This window comes from Canis lupus, chromosome 6 (assembly GCF_011100685.1).
Source record: "Canis lupus familiaris isolate Mischka breed German Shepherd chromosome 6, alternate assembly UU_Cfam_GSD_1.0, whole genome shotgun sequence".
Classification (NCBI taxonomy): Eukaryota; Metazoa; Chordata; class Mammalia; order Carnivora; family Canidae; genus Canis; species Canis lupus.
The window spans coordinates 43,796,095-43,813,846 of NC_049227.1; the positions used below are offsets into that span (position 1 = coordinate 43,796,095).

The 17,752-nt window shown below is 35.4% G+C and overlaps 1 protein-coding gene across 4 annotated transcripts in view; it reads left to right on the forward strand.

Moving 5' to 3' along the window:
* Positions 1-17,004, forward strand: part of LOC611915 (calcium-binding mitochondrial carrier protein SCaMC-1-like) — a 49,883-nt gene extending 32,879 nt beyond the window's left edge. For 2 of the 4 annotated variants that reach the window (XM_038541159.1, XM_038541160.1), the window contains exons 5-10: positions 2,368-2,526; positions 5,079-5,231; positions 10,021-10,128; positions 12,559-12,726; positions 14,738-14,888; positions 16,080-16,855. In XM_038541159.1, coding sequence (XP_038397087.1) covers positions 2,368-2,526; positions 5,079-5,231; positions 10,021-10,128; positions 12,559-12,726; positions 14,738-14,888; positions 16,080-16,258 — 918 coding nt within the window. In that variant the 3' untranslated portion in view covers positions 16,259-16,855. The other 2 variants (XM_038541162.1, XM_038541161.1) reach the window with 2 other exon arrangements.
* The last annotated feature ends 748 nt before the right edge of the window (positions 17,005-17,752 follow it).

The following is a 17,752-nucleotide window of genomic DNA, read 5'->3' on the forward strand; positions in this document are numbered from 1 at the left end:
CAACCTTCCTTGCCTCTCACTCTGTACATTTTTTTCTAGGCAATCCTACTTACTCTTCCACGTTGAGCTACCAGATACAGGCCAATTGATTGCTCCAAATCTTTTTTTTTTTTTAATTTTTATTTATTTATGATAGTCACACAGAGAGAGAGAGGCAGAGACACAGGCAGAGGGAGAAGCAGGCTCCATGCACCGGGAGCCTGACGTGGGATTCGATCCCGGGTCTCCAGGATCGCGCCCTGGGCCAAAGGCAGGCGCTAAACCGCTGCGCCATCCAGGGATCCCGATTGCTCCAAATCTTATGTCTTTGGAGCACACCTTCATTCTACATGTGCAAGCATTTATTGGATATTAATTGGGACACCTCAAACATATACTACATCATTTGTCCCCTAGACATTCTTTTACCATTTCACTGAATGATGTCATCACCTTCCTTGTTGCCCAAGCCAGAAATGTCAACATTATTCTAAAGTCTTTAGCCTTGCTTTACCTTCTTTCCATCCCTATAGATAGTCTTGCAGTTCTTAGAATATCTGCTGTCTTTGAACAAATTATTTTCTTTGCCTAGAACATTCCGTTGGTTAATCCCTACTCCTATAGGGAGATAGTACAGTGTGATGGACAAGAAAGCAACCTTTGGGGATCCCTGGGTGGCTCAGCGGTTTGGCACCTGCCTTTGGCCCGGGGCGCGATCCTGGGGTCCCGGGATCGAGTCCCGCATTGGGCTCCCAGCGTGGGGCCTGCTTCTCCCTCTGCCTGTGTCTCTGCCTCTCTCTCTCTCTCTCTCTCTCTGTGTCTATCATGAATAAATAAATAAATTAAAAAAAAAAAAAAAGAAAGCAACCTTTGAAGTCAGAATACCTGGATTCATATTACTTTGCTACTTCTAAGTCACTTTACGTAAAAAGTGTACCTTGACAGTTCCACTCATCTCCTCCCACCACAAAAATAAAAGAATTCTACACTCCATTAAATATCTCTGTACTGTGTTAAGACACTCTTTTTGCTACCCTTGTTACCATACTTATTCCTCTGTATTATAACTGCTTGTTTCCTTTCCTGTCTTTTGTATTATACTGTAAGATCACAGAGTAAAGAAACTAATTTCTGCACCATATTATGAATACACAGTCCAGCACCTGATGTGTTAATTAATTCAGCAAATATTTACTCAGCACACTTATCTCCACTGACCAAAGTGCAAGGTATACAACCACGCACAAAAAAGACCACATTGCTGCTCTTCTCAGGCTTATGTTCTAAAGGAGGAAACAAGCAAAAGATGGAAATGAATTAATTAGTATTGTGCTAAGTATTAGAGAGGACTCCATGGAAAGAGCCAAGGAGAAATGTCCTAGGTAAATGGAAAATCAAGGACAAAGTCCTGAGGTGGAATGGTACTTGTGAAGGGGACACTCAATGAATGCATAAATGAAGGTGGGAAAACTAAGAAGCAGGGAAGTGACTTGTCACTTGAAACCTAGTGATTGACAAGTGAAAAACGAAACCTAGATCCTCTGCGTTCAGTGTGACACTCTCACCAGGGAGTCACATTGCCTCAACATTTAGTAAAAAATGGCTAATCTTAGCAAAAATATGTATGATGACTAAAAACAAAGTGAAATGCAAACGCTGTTCGAGTCCAGAGTTTTAAAAACAAAATTGTCATTTGAGAGAAGAGTCAATGTAAATAATAGAGAAAGAAGTTAAAGCGTATAAACTACCACTCTCGAATTCTGACAGAATAGGTAAGTACATAGTGGAATTTGAGAGAATTTGAAATAAAATAGAGAAACTTAATTAAGCATTTATTCCTAACATATTGTGTGGCAAGCATTGTGCTGTGTGACTAGGACATGATCCCTGCCTGAGAGTTTACATTTTTCATGGAAAAGATGAATCTAAATAGCTTGATAATTTAAAATTAATAACTCTAATTTAATAGGAATGTATTTTACAGATTTTAAATCTATATGTGAATGTATTATTAAAAATCATTTGGGGGATCCCTGGGTGGCACAGCGGTTTGGCGCCTGCCTTTGGCCTAGGGCGCGATCCTGGAGACCCAGGATCGATTCCCACGTCGGGCTCCCGGTGCATGGAGCCTGCTTCTCTCTGCCTGTGTCTCTGCCTCTCTTTCTCTCTCTGTGACTATCATAAATAAATAAAAAAATTAAAAAAAAATCATTTGGTATAGTACAAGTGGTGAGAAAATTGTCAGTATTCATTAACAGGAGGTGAGATATGAAAACAGTCTTTGGGTTTTGGTCTTTGTAAAAAGTTATCCTTTAAAAAATTATCCTATTAATTTACCAAGAGTTTATACTTTTCTTTATTGTGTAATTCATATTTACATTTCATCAGATAATTGACATAGGGGAGAGTATATCTATTCCAGATGAATTTACTGAAGAAGAAAAGCGTTCTGGAGATTGGTGGAGGCGTTTGGTGGCAGGAGGAATAGCTGGTGCAGTTGCAAGGACATGCACAGCACCATTTGACCGCTTGAAAGTCATAATGCAGGTAGTTTCTCATTAAAATTTCACATTTTTCTGAAAATGTAAATTTTCTTATTTGTAATATTAAAATATTTCTTAATTTTCTTAAGGATGCTTGTGTGCTATTTAAATTAATTTTTATTTGAAGTAATAATAGAACACTCTACTAGAAGTTTTTTCAGAACTCTAACTGAATATATCAAAGAAGTGATAAGATACAATTAGTCTTATTAATCGATTATCTATAGACCCTGGCAACTACATAATAGCATGGTTCTATTGTACTATTTAAGTATAAAGCATATTTTTAGGAATTGGAAAATAAGTTACCTAGAGTGTACTATTGATTGATATTTCACTAGAGGTAATGTTGTCTAATTATCTTTATTTTACTGAATAATGAATTGTCAATAGTAGTTTTAAAATAGTGCATAGTTTAATCTGTGAACTGTCAAAATTTAGTATTTGCTGAATACTTTCGTCACAAGGGTATAGAAATTAACAACTCACAATCTAGTGAGTTTAAATTTGTAATTAAATTCATATACCTGGGTGTTTTATTGTCTTTGCGTTTTTTGGTAACCTTGGTGACGTTTGGTAATGGATTATGAATAGGTTTTTTAAGTTGTTGTCTGATCTCTATTTGTTATTCTTAGAAAATCTTACTTCTGATAGACTCAGATATAGGTAGGAGCTCTCAGAGGTGATAGCCTCCATTTCTCAACAAGCTTCCTGAAATTCTCCTTTGGCTTCCTTCCTTCTCTTAGCCAAAAGTTTAGCGTGTTCTGTGGATTCTTCCTTATTTTTCTTAGCACGTTGTTTCTTCAGAGGCATCATTTGTGTCTCAGGACACATGGAGCAATGAGACGCTGAATGCTGGGCCCTTGGGTCCTGGGTTTCACATCTCTTTGTTCACAGGCTTTCTGACAACATAGTGGTGGGCATCACCTTCTGCAGAGATTAAAAAGTTTGCAGATCCTGCTAGCTTTTGTGGGGCACCAGGTGATGAGGCACAGTAGTATCAGCCTAGAAATACCCTTTTTTGTCCTTTTTTACAATTACCAAGTTGAGAACACTCAGGTCTGATCCAAAATGCAACCCTGAACAGATTTGGGCTTTCTTTCTCCAGATCTCCTGTGTCTATAGAAAGAATGCCCCTTACTCAGTAGCAGTGCTCACCTTATGAATAATTTATATATTATTTTTTGTTTTTGTGATTAACAGTATAGCATGAGGATGTTTTCATGTTATTTCAAATATTCTTCAAATATTTCAAATATTTGTGTATTCTTCAGGTATAGATTTTAATGACTATTATTTCAAGTAGATGTGTCATATTAAATTTTTTATTGTTTTTCTTATTCTTGGACATGTACATGGTTTTTAAAATTTTTTAAATTATAATTCGGAATTGTTCATAATGATGAACATCATTGCTTGTAAATCTTTTTTTTGTATTTAAGATTACTTATTTAGAAAGAATTCCTAGAAGTTAAGTAATGCTATGAACATTTTTAAGGCTGTGTGTGTGTACATATGTGTATACTGTTAAATTCTATTCCAGACTTTTTCTTCACACAGGACATGAGAATGCCCATTTCACTTTGCTTTCTCATTATTATTCTCATATATTTGAGATAAGAGGGTGTTTTACTAATGTTCTAATTTTAACTTTCTTAAAAATAAATAATAATATTATTTTTATTATAAAATAATACATTAGAAAAAATGGGAAACTACAAAAAGTATAAAGGAAGACATTAAAAATGACCTGTAATCCTTTTGTATTGGTTTGCCAAGGATGCTCTAACAAAATATCACATACTGACTGGCTTACACAACAGAATTTTATTGTCTCACAGTTTTGAAAGCTCTAAGTCTGAGATCAAGGTGTCTGCATGGTTGGTTCCTTGAGGGCAGTGAGGAAAGGATCTGTTCCAGGCCTCTCCTCTTGGTTCATAGATGGCTGTCTTTTCTCTATGTCTCTTCATATTGCCTTCGCCCTGTACATGTCTCTGTCCAAATTTCCCTTTTTTATAAAGACAGTAATCATATCAGATTTTAGGGCACACTTTTAGACCTTACTATAAATTGATTATCTCTGTAAAGACCCTAACTTCAAGTAAGGTTACATTCTGAGGTAATGGGCATTAGGACTTCAACATAGAAATTTCAAGGGGACAAAGTTGAAGCCATAACAGGTTGCTACCCTAGAAGTATCCACTATTGAAAATTTGATGTCCTTTCCTCCATTCCTTTCTCAGTGCATATTTCAGTGTACTCTTTAATTTTAGCAGCAACAACACATTTTGTGTATGCAAAAATTTTCTGATAATTAAGTTATTCCTGTTTTCTTTAAGTTGTTCTCTTTGATATATAAGATTAAAGTGTGTATTTGGGAACAACAACAACAGAAATAATCTATCAATTTATATGTCTCTAAAGGACAATGAAAATGGCATTGAAGTTCATAGATGTATACATTTATGTATCATCATTACTTTATTAGCAATAATAACATCAATGACATATTATCAACAAAATAAATTTTAAAATAAATTTCCTGTTCATTTGTAGGTTCATAGTACAAAGTCAAGGAGAATGAGATTGATTGGCGGTTTTGAGCAGATGTTAAAAGAAGGAGGAATTCGCTGTCTTTGGCGGGGAAATGGTGTAAATATTTTTAAAATTGCACCTGAGACAGCGCTCAAGATTGGAGCCTATGAACAGGTAAAATGTTATCGCCTATGGAATTATGTGATAAAGATCAAATTTTATTTTATGATTTTTAAAATTTTATTTATTTATTTCTCATATTGAGAGAGACAGAGAGAGAGGGAGAGAGCACACAGGCAGGGGGAGGGGCAGAGGGAAAGGGAGAAGCAGGCTCCCACTGAGCAGGGAGCCTGATGTAGGACTTGATCTCAGGATCCTGGGATCATGACCTGAGTCAAAGACAGACACTTAACCCACCTGAACCACTCAGGCATCCCAAAGATCAGACTTTAAATTTAATTTAAAAAAATTAGACTTTAATGAGAGAGAAAACTGGAATGTACACAGCAGTAAATGTCACTGTAAATACAGGCATACTGAGAAGATATTGCAAGTTTGGTTCTGGATGAGCTCAATAAAGTGAGTCAAATTTTTGGTTTCCTAGTTCATATAAAAGTATGTTTACACTGTACTGTAGTCTATTCAGTGTATGATAGCATTATGTCTAAAAAATCCTATGTATATACTCTAATTAAAAGTGCCAAGCATCATCTGAGCTTTCAGTGAGTTGTTGTGATCTTTTTGCTGGTGGAGGGTCTTGCCTGGATGTTGAGGGCTGCCAACTGAGCAGGGTGGTGGTTGCTGAAAACTGGAGTGGCTGTGGCAATTTCTTGAAATAAGACAAAATGATGTTTGCTACTAGCATAGGGGACCTTTTGAAACTCTACATTGTTTCCTTAGTAACTCTGTTACCTTTACATTTATATCCTGGGACTGATTTTTAGCTGTCTATAAGGATCTCTTTGAATGCTGCAATGGAAGCCTTATAGGGTTCATAACATGGTTTAAGGAGATAGTTAGCCAACTTGACATTGTCTTCCTTCAGAGTTTCTAAGACAATGAATTAGAATCAGCCAACTCCACAATCCTTATAATTATGCCCATGCTGTTCAAGTATTAGGGCAGCTGCATAATGTAATGTTTTACTGTCTACTAGTACTTCATCCTAAGCTACTATGACTATGAACCTTAATAATCATAATGCTACAGCATACCATAGATTATCATCATCCCACTTACCAACAAAGACCCCATTGTTTGCTAAGTGACTGGTGAGTGATCCAGTTCTAACATCAGCAGGCCAACTTTGTAGGACCACTTTTCAAAGAACCAGCTTTTGATTTTGTTGATTTTTCTCTATTAAATCTCTATTTTCAATGTCACTGATTTCTGTTCTAATTCTTATCATAGTTTTTCCTCTGCTTACTTTGGATTTAATTTGCTCTTCTTTTTCTAGTTTTCTGAGGTGGAAACAGATTACTGATTTTTAGATCTTTCGTATTTTTAAGTATATGTATTCCATGCTATATATTTCCCTCTATGTACTCCTTCTCACTCCTTTTGAGAAATTGTGTCTTCATTTTAATTTAGTTAAAAATATTTTAAAATTTCTCTTGAGACTTCTTCTTTGATCTGTGTTTTATTTAGAAGTGTGTTTTTAAATCTCCACATATTTTGATATTTTAAAAGATTATCTTTCCATTACTGATTTCTAATTTTCATTGTAGTCTTAGAGCATCCATTCTTTTAAATTTGTTAAGGTGTGGGCTATGGGCCAGAATGTGGTCTTTCTTGGTGAATGTTCCATGTAAGCTTGAGAAGAATGTGTACTCTGCTACTGTTAGATGAAATAGTCTATGGATATCAGTTGATTGATGGTGGTGTTGAGTTCAGCTATGTCATTACTGATTTTTTTTTCTGGATCTGTCTATTTCTAATAGAGGTTGCTGAAATCTCCAGCTATGATAGTGGATTCATCTATTTCTCTTTGTACTTCTATCCGTTTTGACCTCATGTAGTTTGGTGCTCTGATGAAAGGCACCTATGGGCTAAGGATTGTTACATCTTCTTGATAATAAACACCTTTATCATTGTTAATGCCCTTCTTTATCCCTGGTAACTTTTCTTTGTCTGAAGTCTGCTCTGTCTAAAGTTAATATAGCTACTCCCACTTTCTTTTGATTGGTGTTAACATGGTATAATTTTCTTCATTCATTTACATTTAATCTATATGTGTCTTAATATCTAAAGTGAGTTTCTTGTAGACAATATATAGTTGGGTCTTGTTTTTTGACACACTGACAATCTCTGACTTTTATTTGGTGTATAGGCCTACTTTTGAAGTAATACCAACTGTTTTAATTTGAATTCCCCTCCTCCCCCCTCCATAGAGTCTAGGTGCAGCTAGTTTATTTGTGAGGAAGAAGGAACAGTGAGACACAGAAGGAAGACGGGCCAATATAAGGGTATAAGTAAGGTTTCAGCTATAGGTGGTAGGGGCTTGATTCTGAGGGAACTTCTAGGAAGTGTACGGAATAGCTCCCAGAATTATCTGTCTGACGGAAGAGAGCTGAGCTATTTATCTACCAGGTTATGTCCTATATTATATGAGGATTGCTCTTAGGACTTTAAATTCCCCAGACTTCTGGGCTGGATAGGCTCCCATAGCTTCAGAGAAGGCCCTTAGGCAAAAAAGAAGAGAGATGAGAGGCTTTTGCTTTTGATGTGTTTCTGTCAGTGAAGTGAATCTGTGAGTCTGCATAGAACTGTCCAGATGTAGGTGGGGCTCTGGAAGTGCCTACCATGGCCAGCTAAAGCCTGCTTAGGTTTGGGGGCCTGAGAGTTGCTTCAGAGAGCAACAGAACATAGGGTGTTACAGGCTTTGCATATGGGTTTTCTAGCATACAGTTCTTTCAAAAACTTCTTACACTTCTCTGTTTCTAGTTAGTATCACATGGAGTAGCAACATCCAAAAATCTCTCCTCTGATATTTTATTTTCCAGCTCCTGTGCTTAGTCATTTCCCTTCTCTCTCATTTTTATAGCAGGCTATGTTGATGTCAATGGAAACAATAGGCTGAAATCAGATGACAACACCCCTAATCTGATTTTGTCAGATAGGCAAGCTCTTTAGAACAATCTCCTTTCCTTGTGTTGTGGTACAGAGCAGGTGGCTTTTCCGACTAGAAGCCCACCATTCTTGACTATCAAGTCAGGCTAAGAGAACTCCCTTAGCAGCGCTCCATTTCCTTCCATTTCTGCTTGAAAATTGGCTTTGGAGAAGGCTCTGAGGCAGAAAAGCAGAGAGCTGCATTAGCTCATGTCTTAAAAGATCTTGATAAAAGCAGCAAGGAGTGGGCAACACCGACCACCATTCTGAGATTTTACAGTTAGTTTTCCTAGAACTTTAGGCTCGAAAAGCACATGATCTACCTTCCAAATTATCATAGGCAGTTTTATCATGCATTTCCACAAAGCATTAGAAAGATCATCATCTTTTTAGACTGTAATATCTGTGTCCTAACAATAAAGCCAGTGTCATATATTTTAGGTTTTATTTATGGTAGTACCCCACATCTAGTAACCAATTTCTGCTCTTGTTGGGGTTCATCCTAAGCTGTTATAATGAACAGATTCCAAAATACAGTAGCTTAATGAGATAGAGGCCAGGGGTCCAGGGCTAGCAGTACACCACTCTGCCATCTTCAATACATGGCTTCAGAGGTTGCTTCCATTTTTGCCATTCCTCAGGTGGAGGAAAGCATAGTCTGGGATAAGCATCTTTAAAGAGATGTCAGAATTTACATACTCAACTTCTCTTTTTACTCACTGGCCAAAATTAGTCACTCAGCTACACAACCTAGCTGCAAGAAAGAAGAGGGAAGTGTAGTTTGCAGCTGAGTCAGCTCTATTACTAAAAGGAGGAAGGAAGATATTACTAAAAGGAGGAGAAGTTAGTACAAGGGACATACAGCAGTCTCTATTACCAACTGAATCAATCACACTTTCTTTATTTTTTTTTTTAAGATTTTTTATTTATTCATGATAGAGAGAGAGAGAGAGGCAGAGACATAGGCAGAGGGAGAAGCAGGCTCCATGCCGGGAGCCCAATGTGGGACTCGATCCTGGGTCTCCAGGATCATGCACTGGGTCAAAGGCAGCCGCTGAACCACTGAGCCACCCAGGGATCCCCAATCACACTTTCTGATAGGGAGTTACTGATTTGAGGACTAGAGTTAGTTCATAGAGAATAGCTGAATCATATTGATGATAGGCCTCTAGAAACACCAAACAGGAAAACATCTTGCCTAGGAGGTGACAAGATAATCAGTTTGCTAATGCTATTTTGGATCCTAAATGAGTTTCTAGTTTCAATCTCCAAGAAGCTTGACTTACTGTAGTTCCTGTGAAGCCTGGACCTTTATGCTATTTGTTTTCCTTATTTCTATATGTGTCATTGCGGTAACCTCCCTGCTATGTAAGTTAACTGGAGTAACTCATTATTTCTTGTAACGAAAGAGCCTCTCACATTGTTACTATTCTTGATTATCCAGTAATCAAACAATATTAAGTACCTTGCATATGTAAGGCATAGGGCTTTAGTCTATTTAGAGATAACATACACAATCCTTTCCCCCTTTTTGTCATTTACATGCTTTTTATGAAATAGTACATTCATGAATATGCTTAAATGACTCACTCTTGCTAGCTCATTTTGTGGGGAAAAAAAAATTGGAGGCCTAATAGAGGAGTCTTACTTATTATCTTAGACAACTAATTGCATAAAAATTAAAATCAAGTATTCCTCTAGATGCTAATATCAGATGTCTAGAATACTTTTTCAAATAATTTTATAATACTAATTAATGTTTTAAACTTAGGAACTATATATATATATATATATAGAGAGAGAGAGATATTACATTTCAGTAATTTTATACATTTCAATACTTTTATTTATACAGTATAAGAAGTGGCTTAGTTTTGATGGTGCTAAAATAGGAATTATTGAGAGGTTTATATCTGGCTCATTGGCTGGTGCAACTGCCCAGACCTGTATTTACCCCATGGAGGTATGTATTATTATAAAACTTTAAGTAAAGTAATGCTTTCAACACAAATTATAACATTTTAAAAAAGATTTATTTATCAATTTATTAGAGAGAGAGAGAGAAAGAGTGTGAGTGGGGCTCTGGGGGTAGCAAGTGAAAGGGGAGAGGGAGAAGGAGGTAGAAGGAGAGAAGTAGATTCCACGCTGATCTCTACTCCACTTGGGGCTTGATCTCACAACCCTGTGATCATGACCTGAGCCAAAAATCAAGACTTGGATACCCAATTAATTGACTAAGCCACCCAGGTGCCTCACAAATTATAATTCTTAAAATAAATGAAAGTAGATCTGGATTTTGTACAATAAGCAGCTTAATAGCTACAGGATTCAAATCTCATACCAAGTGTTAGTTGGCCCTAGTAAATGTTTCTTTTGTTTGCTTGTTTATTTAGGATCAAGGTGGTATTGTAGATGTATCAAGAAGATAAAAAAATCATTGATTGCTTGCTTGCTTGACTGATAGAATCACTTAATCATTAATCAAATCAAATCTGTATTACACAGCTACTAAGTTTAAGGTATTTTTCTAGATGCAGAGACAAATCAGACAAGCATTTTGATCATGCAAATTATAGCCTAGATGGGGAGCTAAAACATGTACATCAATAATGATGATCCAAAATAGAAAGTAAAAATCCTGGAAGGGAGATCAATATGAAGTGTTATGGAAATTCAGAGGGGAGAAATTATTTCCAGTTAGGAGTTTCATGAAAGACATGAATAGAATATGTGAGTTTGGCTTAGATTTTGGACATTCAGAGATAATGAGGAAAGGAATTTTAGGTGGAAATAATGACTTAAGCAAAGGAATGGAGGCAAAAGAGCAGATATTTAGGTTTGGATTGAATATTGAATATTGAATATTGGATTGAATATTGAATATCCATATCCAAATATGGATTGAGGCCAAACCAGAAAGGCTCTTGAATTCAGTGTAAGAAATATAATTTTTATTTCTTAAAAAACAAGAAGCCATTAAAGACTTTGGAGCCTGAAATATAATCTTGGTAAAGTTTTTTAGAGTGAGAGAGACTAGAGATATGGGATGACTACATGCAAGAGATTGCCACCATTCAGGAAAGTGATAGTAAAGCCTTGAAATATATTAACTAAAGGGAACTGACTCATGTTAGAGCTGTCTTGAGAACTGACAGCCTGAGAAGTGGAAGGTAGGACAGAGAGAAAGGAAGAAGGTGATGCTTCGTCTGGGTTCTGTGCCTAAGTATTTAGGAGAGCTACATCTGAGTGATGTAACAGAGTTTGAGAGTGGCGGAAGTAGTCCAGACAGTGAGAGATGATGAGTTCAGGTTTGCACATATTTAATTTGAGTGGTTGGTAGACAACCAGGTTTTGATTTTCAGCAGGCAGTTGCAAATGTGATACTAAGGACTTAAGAGATTTCAAGTCTTGATGTGTCATCTGCAAAGAAGTGCTAGTTTAAGCCATGAGATTATATAGAAAAAAAGCAGTGTTTTGTTTTGTTTTTTTAATCCTGAAAAGAAAATTTTTGAGAAGACCTTAATTTAAGGAGTAAGTGGGAAAAAACCTGCCAGTGAAGTAGACAGAGAAGATTTACTTGGGTAAGAAGGGAGTGAGTACACTGCCCTAGGGAGGGCAGACAGTTTTAAAAATGGGTTATTGAAAGTGTGGGGTGCTACGGGGAAGTTCTTGAAACAAAGCCTTGCAATTGATGACTCAGAGGCAGCTCCATCAAGAAACACAGTTTGCCCAATCAAGAAAAAGTTTATGCCTTTTTTTTTGGCTGTTTTGGAGAACCTTTTCTCCCAGTATTTATAGTCCTCCCTTAAATTAAATTAATGGAAATTAAGAGGATGAGGAGTAAGTTTCTATCAGGAGAATTGCACGGGAATGTTGATCTTGTTAGGCTACTGCTTTATAAGCACATTTAATCATATTAAATGAATATACTTTATCTGCCTCACTGTTACAATAATTTCCAGAATATGTATTTTAAATATGTACAGAATACATTTTTTTTCATATTGCTTCTTCACTTTAACATAACCATATATATTTTTTAACTTGGAATTTGGCTGCAGTTGCTTTATTTTGAAGCAATAATGTTACCTCAAATGAATTTGTTTTAGAGTATGTTACCTGATAGTACATTAAAGAAGGTTGAGTAGATGTTATCAACCAAAACCATAGTGATTAATTACATTTTCCTGTTTAAATAATTTTTTTAAAACTCGGTATTATATCATCTGTTAATAGTTAAAAGCCAAGTAGGGAGAAGCTAAAATTATATATAAGATTACTTTCTTTTCTGATTTCTGTGATAATAAATATTGTAATGTAATACAGTTATTGCATTCCTAGAGGAGTTGAGTGAATCTGATCAATATATTTTTATAATATTCTTCACATTTAGGTTCTAAAGACCAGACTGGCTCTAGGTAAAACTGGACAGTATTCAGGGATCATTGATTGTGGCAAGAAGCTTCTCAAACAAGAAGGTGTTAGAACCTTTTTCAAAGGTTATAGTCCCAACTTGCTAGGCATTCTACCTTACGCAGGTATAGATTTTGCTGTTTATGAGGTGAGTTTATTCTCATAATGTGACATTAAGTGTTAGATTTGAAAATTTGGTATAATAATAGTCTTCATTCTAAAAATCTAGTTGTAAGTAGCTTCTGACCAAGAAGTTTGGTTGAGTTGAATGGTTTTATTTGGTTTTTCATTTTGTGTAATAGTTGTCTAGTATTCTAATAATAACTCCTTTTTTGCTGGGTTTTTGTGTGTGTGTGTGTGTGTGTGTGTGTGTGTGAATTAGATTTTACTGATCATATTTATAGACCTAAATGCTGATACAATGGTGGTTCTTAATTCTGAATGCATATCAAAATCATTTACATGTAGATGTTTAAAAAAGAAGATTCTTGGGCTACCTCTCCCTCTGCCCTCCACCCCCGCCTGCATGCATATTTGCACACGTGTGTGCTCTCTCTCTCTCTGTCTCTTAAATAATAAATAAATCTTAAAAAAAAAAAGAAAAGAAGAAGATTCTTGGGCTACATCCAAGAAATTCTGATTTAATTATTCTGGGAGGAGGCCTGGAATCTAGGTTTTTAACTCTCTAGAAAAATATGATGTACAGTTAAGATTGAGAAAGCTGAGATGATTGTCCAGGTGTGAAAATGAGAATTGACAGGGGGAGTCCTTAGGGGGGATGGAGGGAGAGGCAGCATGTAGATAAGGCAATAAGGCAAATCTCCTGAGTGTAGTGCTTGCTGATGAGGCAGAATTCTGAGTTATTCCTTTTCTAGCCAATCATTTCATTTTTATGACCATACGTATGTTTTAGGCAGGCTGTTGTAATAATATATACCATTTGGTCATCAGAACCAGGTCAGAGTATGTGACTAGTATCACTTAAATTCATTCACAGTGCAAGAAGGACAGCTCTCCAGCCACAGGCCCAGTGGTATTTTTGGCAGGTGGTACCACAATCACATGAAAGATAGCCAATTTTGTTTAGCACTTTAAAAAATGCGTATATCTTTTATAGATGTTTAAAGTATTGAATATTAGAGCATATATTTCTTTTCTCCTTTGTTTTCTTCCTTCTGTGATCTTATTAAAATAAATTCATTGCTCCTGTTTATGTTGGGCTCCCTCCATTCTTTTATTTCTGCAGTTCAATATCTTTTGCCTTCTTACCAGAGTGATGTTACACATTTCTCTTTTCATTATTGCATGACTGATGAATGCACTGAGTTAAGACATTTTGAAACATATTTTTTCAAAAGCATCAAATTACACACTTCATGGCAGTTGCCTCAGTATATAATGGTAAAGCTGTATCCTTTGATAAATGAACAGTTCTAAAGGCACTTAGTGATCTTTTAAACCTACTATTTTAAGATAATTTTTTCTCGCCACTTTTATTCAAGGAAAAGAAAATTTGAAAAGATGAATCTTTCCTAAAAGTTTAGAAAATGTGGTTTTGTTAACATAGAGTGGATTATGCAGTCTTCTCTACATTATTCTGTTAATCCCTCTGAGAATCTCCAGAATTTTGCTTGTGTCTTTCAATGTCATTACAAACCAAAACAACGAGGCAAAATAGAACAAACAAAATCAAAATAAACAAAACACAGACATACAGATGCAAAACATAGGAGTATTCAAACTGAGGCTGTGTGAATACATTTATTTGAAAACATCTGTGTGCCCTGCCCCTGGTAGGACAGTAGGGAGATCACCCCCTCTGTACACGGAGTAGGAACAATCTTTTGTAAAGATTTTGGAGAGAATAGTTATTAAGATCAAACGATTAAGCTTCATTCTTATTTATCAGTGTGTGACTTGATAACTCAGTTTCTCTGAATTAGTTTCTTATTTATAAAATGTATAACATGGAGATGACAATATTGACTTATTAAGTTTCTGTAGGCATTAAGTGAGATAACATCTATGAAAATGCTCAGTGTAATTCTCGAATGAAGAAGCTACTCAATATGCTTATTGAAATTGAATGAGCAGTGAACTTTATTCTACTTAGACTTGCATGGTGGCTAAAGGATATTTACTACTATCTTCTTTGTTAGCTTTTGAAGAATTATTGGCTAGAACATCATGCAACAGAGTCTGTAGACCCTGGGATAATGATTTTGCTGGGATGTAGTACATTGTCTCACACTTTTGCTCAGATAGCCACCTTTCCTCTGAACCTTATCAGAACTCGCATGCAGGCTCAAGGTGAGTTTTTTTTTTTTTTTTTATTTAATGAAGTAATAAGTTAAAAAGTGATTAAGAGTATTTTTAATGAAGCATTAATAAAAATTAAGTTAAAAACAGTATTAAAAAACTAGGTTGTTTTAAATGAGTAGAAATTAATGGTTCAAAAAAACAAAAACTGTAGAATTGTTAAATCAAAAGCAGACTCTGATTTTTAAGGCACACATCTCGAATTTATTGTTTTATTATAGAGCCTTTTGTTAATTTAAATTTTATTTCTCCTTCAATGTTCTTTTTTTTTTTTTTTTTTTTTTCCTTCAATGTTCTGTTTGGGACTTTCCACATTTCCTCCAGTTACTAATGATCTCTTTAAGGAGTTTATAATTAGGAAGTACCACGATGAACAATAGAAAAGATTTCCTTTCTTCAAATTAAGTCAACAGTTACTCAATATGAACATAAAATTTCCCCCTAGTTCTGCATTGTTATATTCTGCATCAAGAACTTAATATATTTGTGGAATTGAATTTGTATTTTAATCCCTCTAGCAAGGAGATATTAACCAGAAGGGAGAGTTACCTATTGTGTTCCTCTTGAGTGAAATGTTAGAGATTTAAATTTTAAGAAAATACTTTTATTACTTTTCAAGAAGAAAAAAATCTTACATAATTCTATTATTATCTTCCTCAGAAAATTATTTAAGGAGTCATGCAGTACGTGATTCTTTTTTACATTTGTTTTCTTTTTAGTAAGATTTTTGGATTTTATTGCATTCCAGGTGGGGAATCTCTCTACCCACCCCATCACCTTTCCATTGCCCTATCAAAGTTCATACTCAATTCCAAGTGCTCCTTTGAGGTCCCTTATGAAACTTTCAAGTCCAATAGAACTTTTTGCAATGATAGAAATATTTTTTATCTGTGTTATCCAGTATGGTAGCCACTAGTGACACATGGTTATCAGACACTTGAAATTTGCTAATGTGACTAAGCAACTGAATTTTTCGTTTTACTTAATTTTAATTAATTTAAATTTAAGTAGACACACATGTCTAGTGGCTACTGTATTGGACAATACAAGACCATTCTATAAGTAGAGAGAGAGGTATATTCTGAAGTCGTTTTAGCCTCTGTAAATTCTTATTAATCATTGGGCTATCTTAATGTATAAAGATTCAATATTGAATTACACTGATTTTTTTTCAATTTATAGCACTGGAAGAAAAAGGAACAACAACTTCTATGATTCATCTTGTTCAAGAGATATATTATAATGAAGGAAAAAGGGGATTTTTCAGAGGTCTCACCCCAAATATCATAAAGTTGCTTCCTGCAGTAGTCATCAGCTGTGTAGCTTATGAAATAGTGAGACAACATCTGGAATTAATTTAAAAATGAAATATCAAATTGTCATTACCAAAATCACTTAATTGTAAGATAATACCTGGCTTGTAAAGAGAAGTTGGTCTTTTCCTAAAAGGAAAGACATATCAAATAATTGTCAAAACATTTTTTCTTTATCTATTACAAAATTTATAAGTTAAATAACCCTTTTGGTAAAGTTCTTTCATAATTTAAAATTCTTAATATCCACAGGCTCCTATTTACATTTCCCACTCTTCTCCCCTGAGTCCTAACTTGAAACTTGTTTTTATTGGGTTTGGATCTACCGTGGTAACATTATAAAACATTTGGTCACTTGCAGCCACTGAGTTAACCTTTTCCTATTTAAATATTTTTTTGAAAGGCTGAGCTTGAAAATGTCTAATACACTAAAACAAAAATCATTGCATTTAAAATTGATGTTACAGCAAATGATCACAGTTCATGTCTCTTTTTTAAGCAAAAAGGAACATTGCTTTCATAATGTCTTCACAGTTCCTTCTATCAGATTGTGGATGGAATAATGATAGCACGATAGCATATTTCTCTTCTTCAGGTACTTTATTTGTAAATATAAACACTGTTGGTTCATTTTTTTTCTTTATATTTTAGGTTGTTTATAAGTCAGTATTGAGAACAAATCAGCATTGGACAAGTTTTCTTGTTATCTTCTGCTTGAAAAACATTTGAGAGGAAGAATTTTATTTTATTTATTTTTTTATTCTTTTTATTTTTATTTTTTTTTTGAGAGGAAGAATTTTAAAGATTAAATCCATTATATCATACTTGTCAAAGCAATTCTTATTTTAGCCTACTAGTTGATTGAGTCGACCCTTGGAAATCCTAAATATTCCTCTGCACTTTTATGAAAAAAATGAATCCTATTCTCTGCTGGAATTAAATGAGAGTGTGGTGAGATGCTGGTAATGGACTGCGTTGGCCACAACCCAGGCTTCAAATGAACTGCCTTGCTAAACTGATTCAAGTCCAGGCTTTGAGCCTTGGTCTTGCTGATCCGCAAATTTTTTAAAAAATTATTTATTTATTCATGAGAGACACACACACAGAGAGGCAGAGACACAGGCAGAGACACAGGCAGAGGGAGAAGTAGGCTTCATGCAGGGAGCTTGACATGGGACTCGATCCCGGGTCTCCAGGATCACATCCTAGGCTGAAGGTGATGCTAAACCACTGAGCCATCCGGGCTGCCCTGATCCGCAAATTTGACTTTATTAATTTCCTCAAGATCATCACTTTCTTGGTGGAAGATTAACTAATCACAAGATTGAGACACATATCACAGTGCAAAGTTATTCATTTATAGTGGAACTTAATACTTCCTACTCACTAGAATACTTTCATCCGTTCTCCAGGGCACACTGTTTCCTGGTATTAGGGTGCCTGGGAAACCAAAGAAGTCATGAGAAGATTGATGCAGAATTAGAACAAAGAGAGGAATGTTGTACTCCGACCTATCCCAGTTAAGGTGGGAAGAGGTGGAAG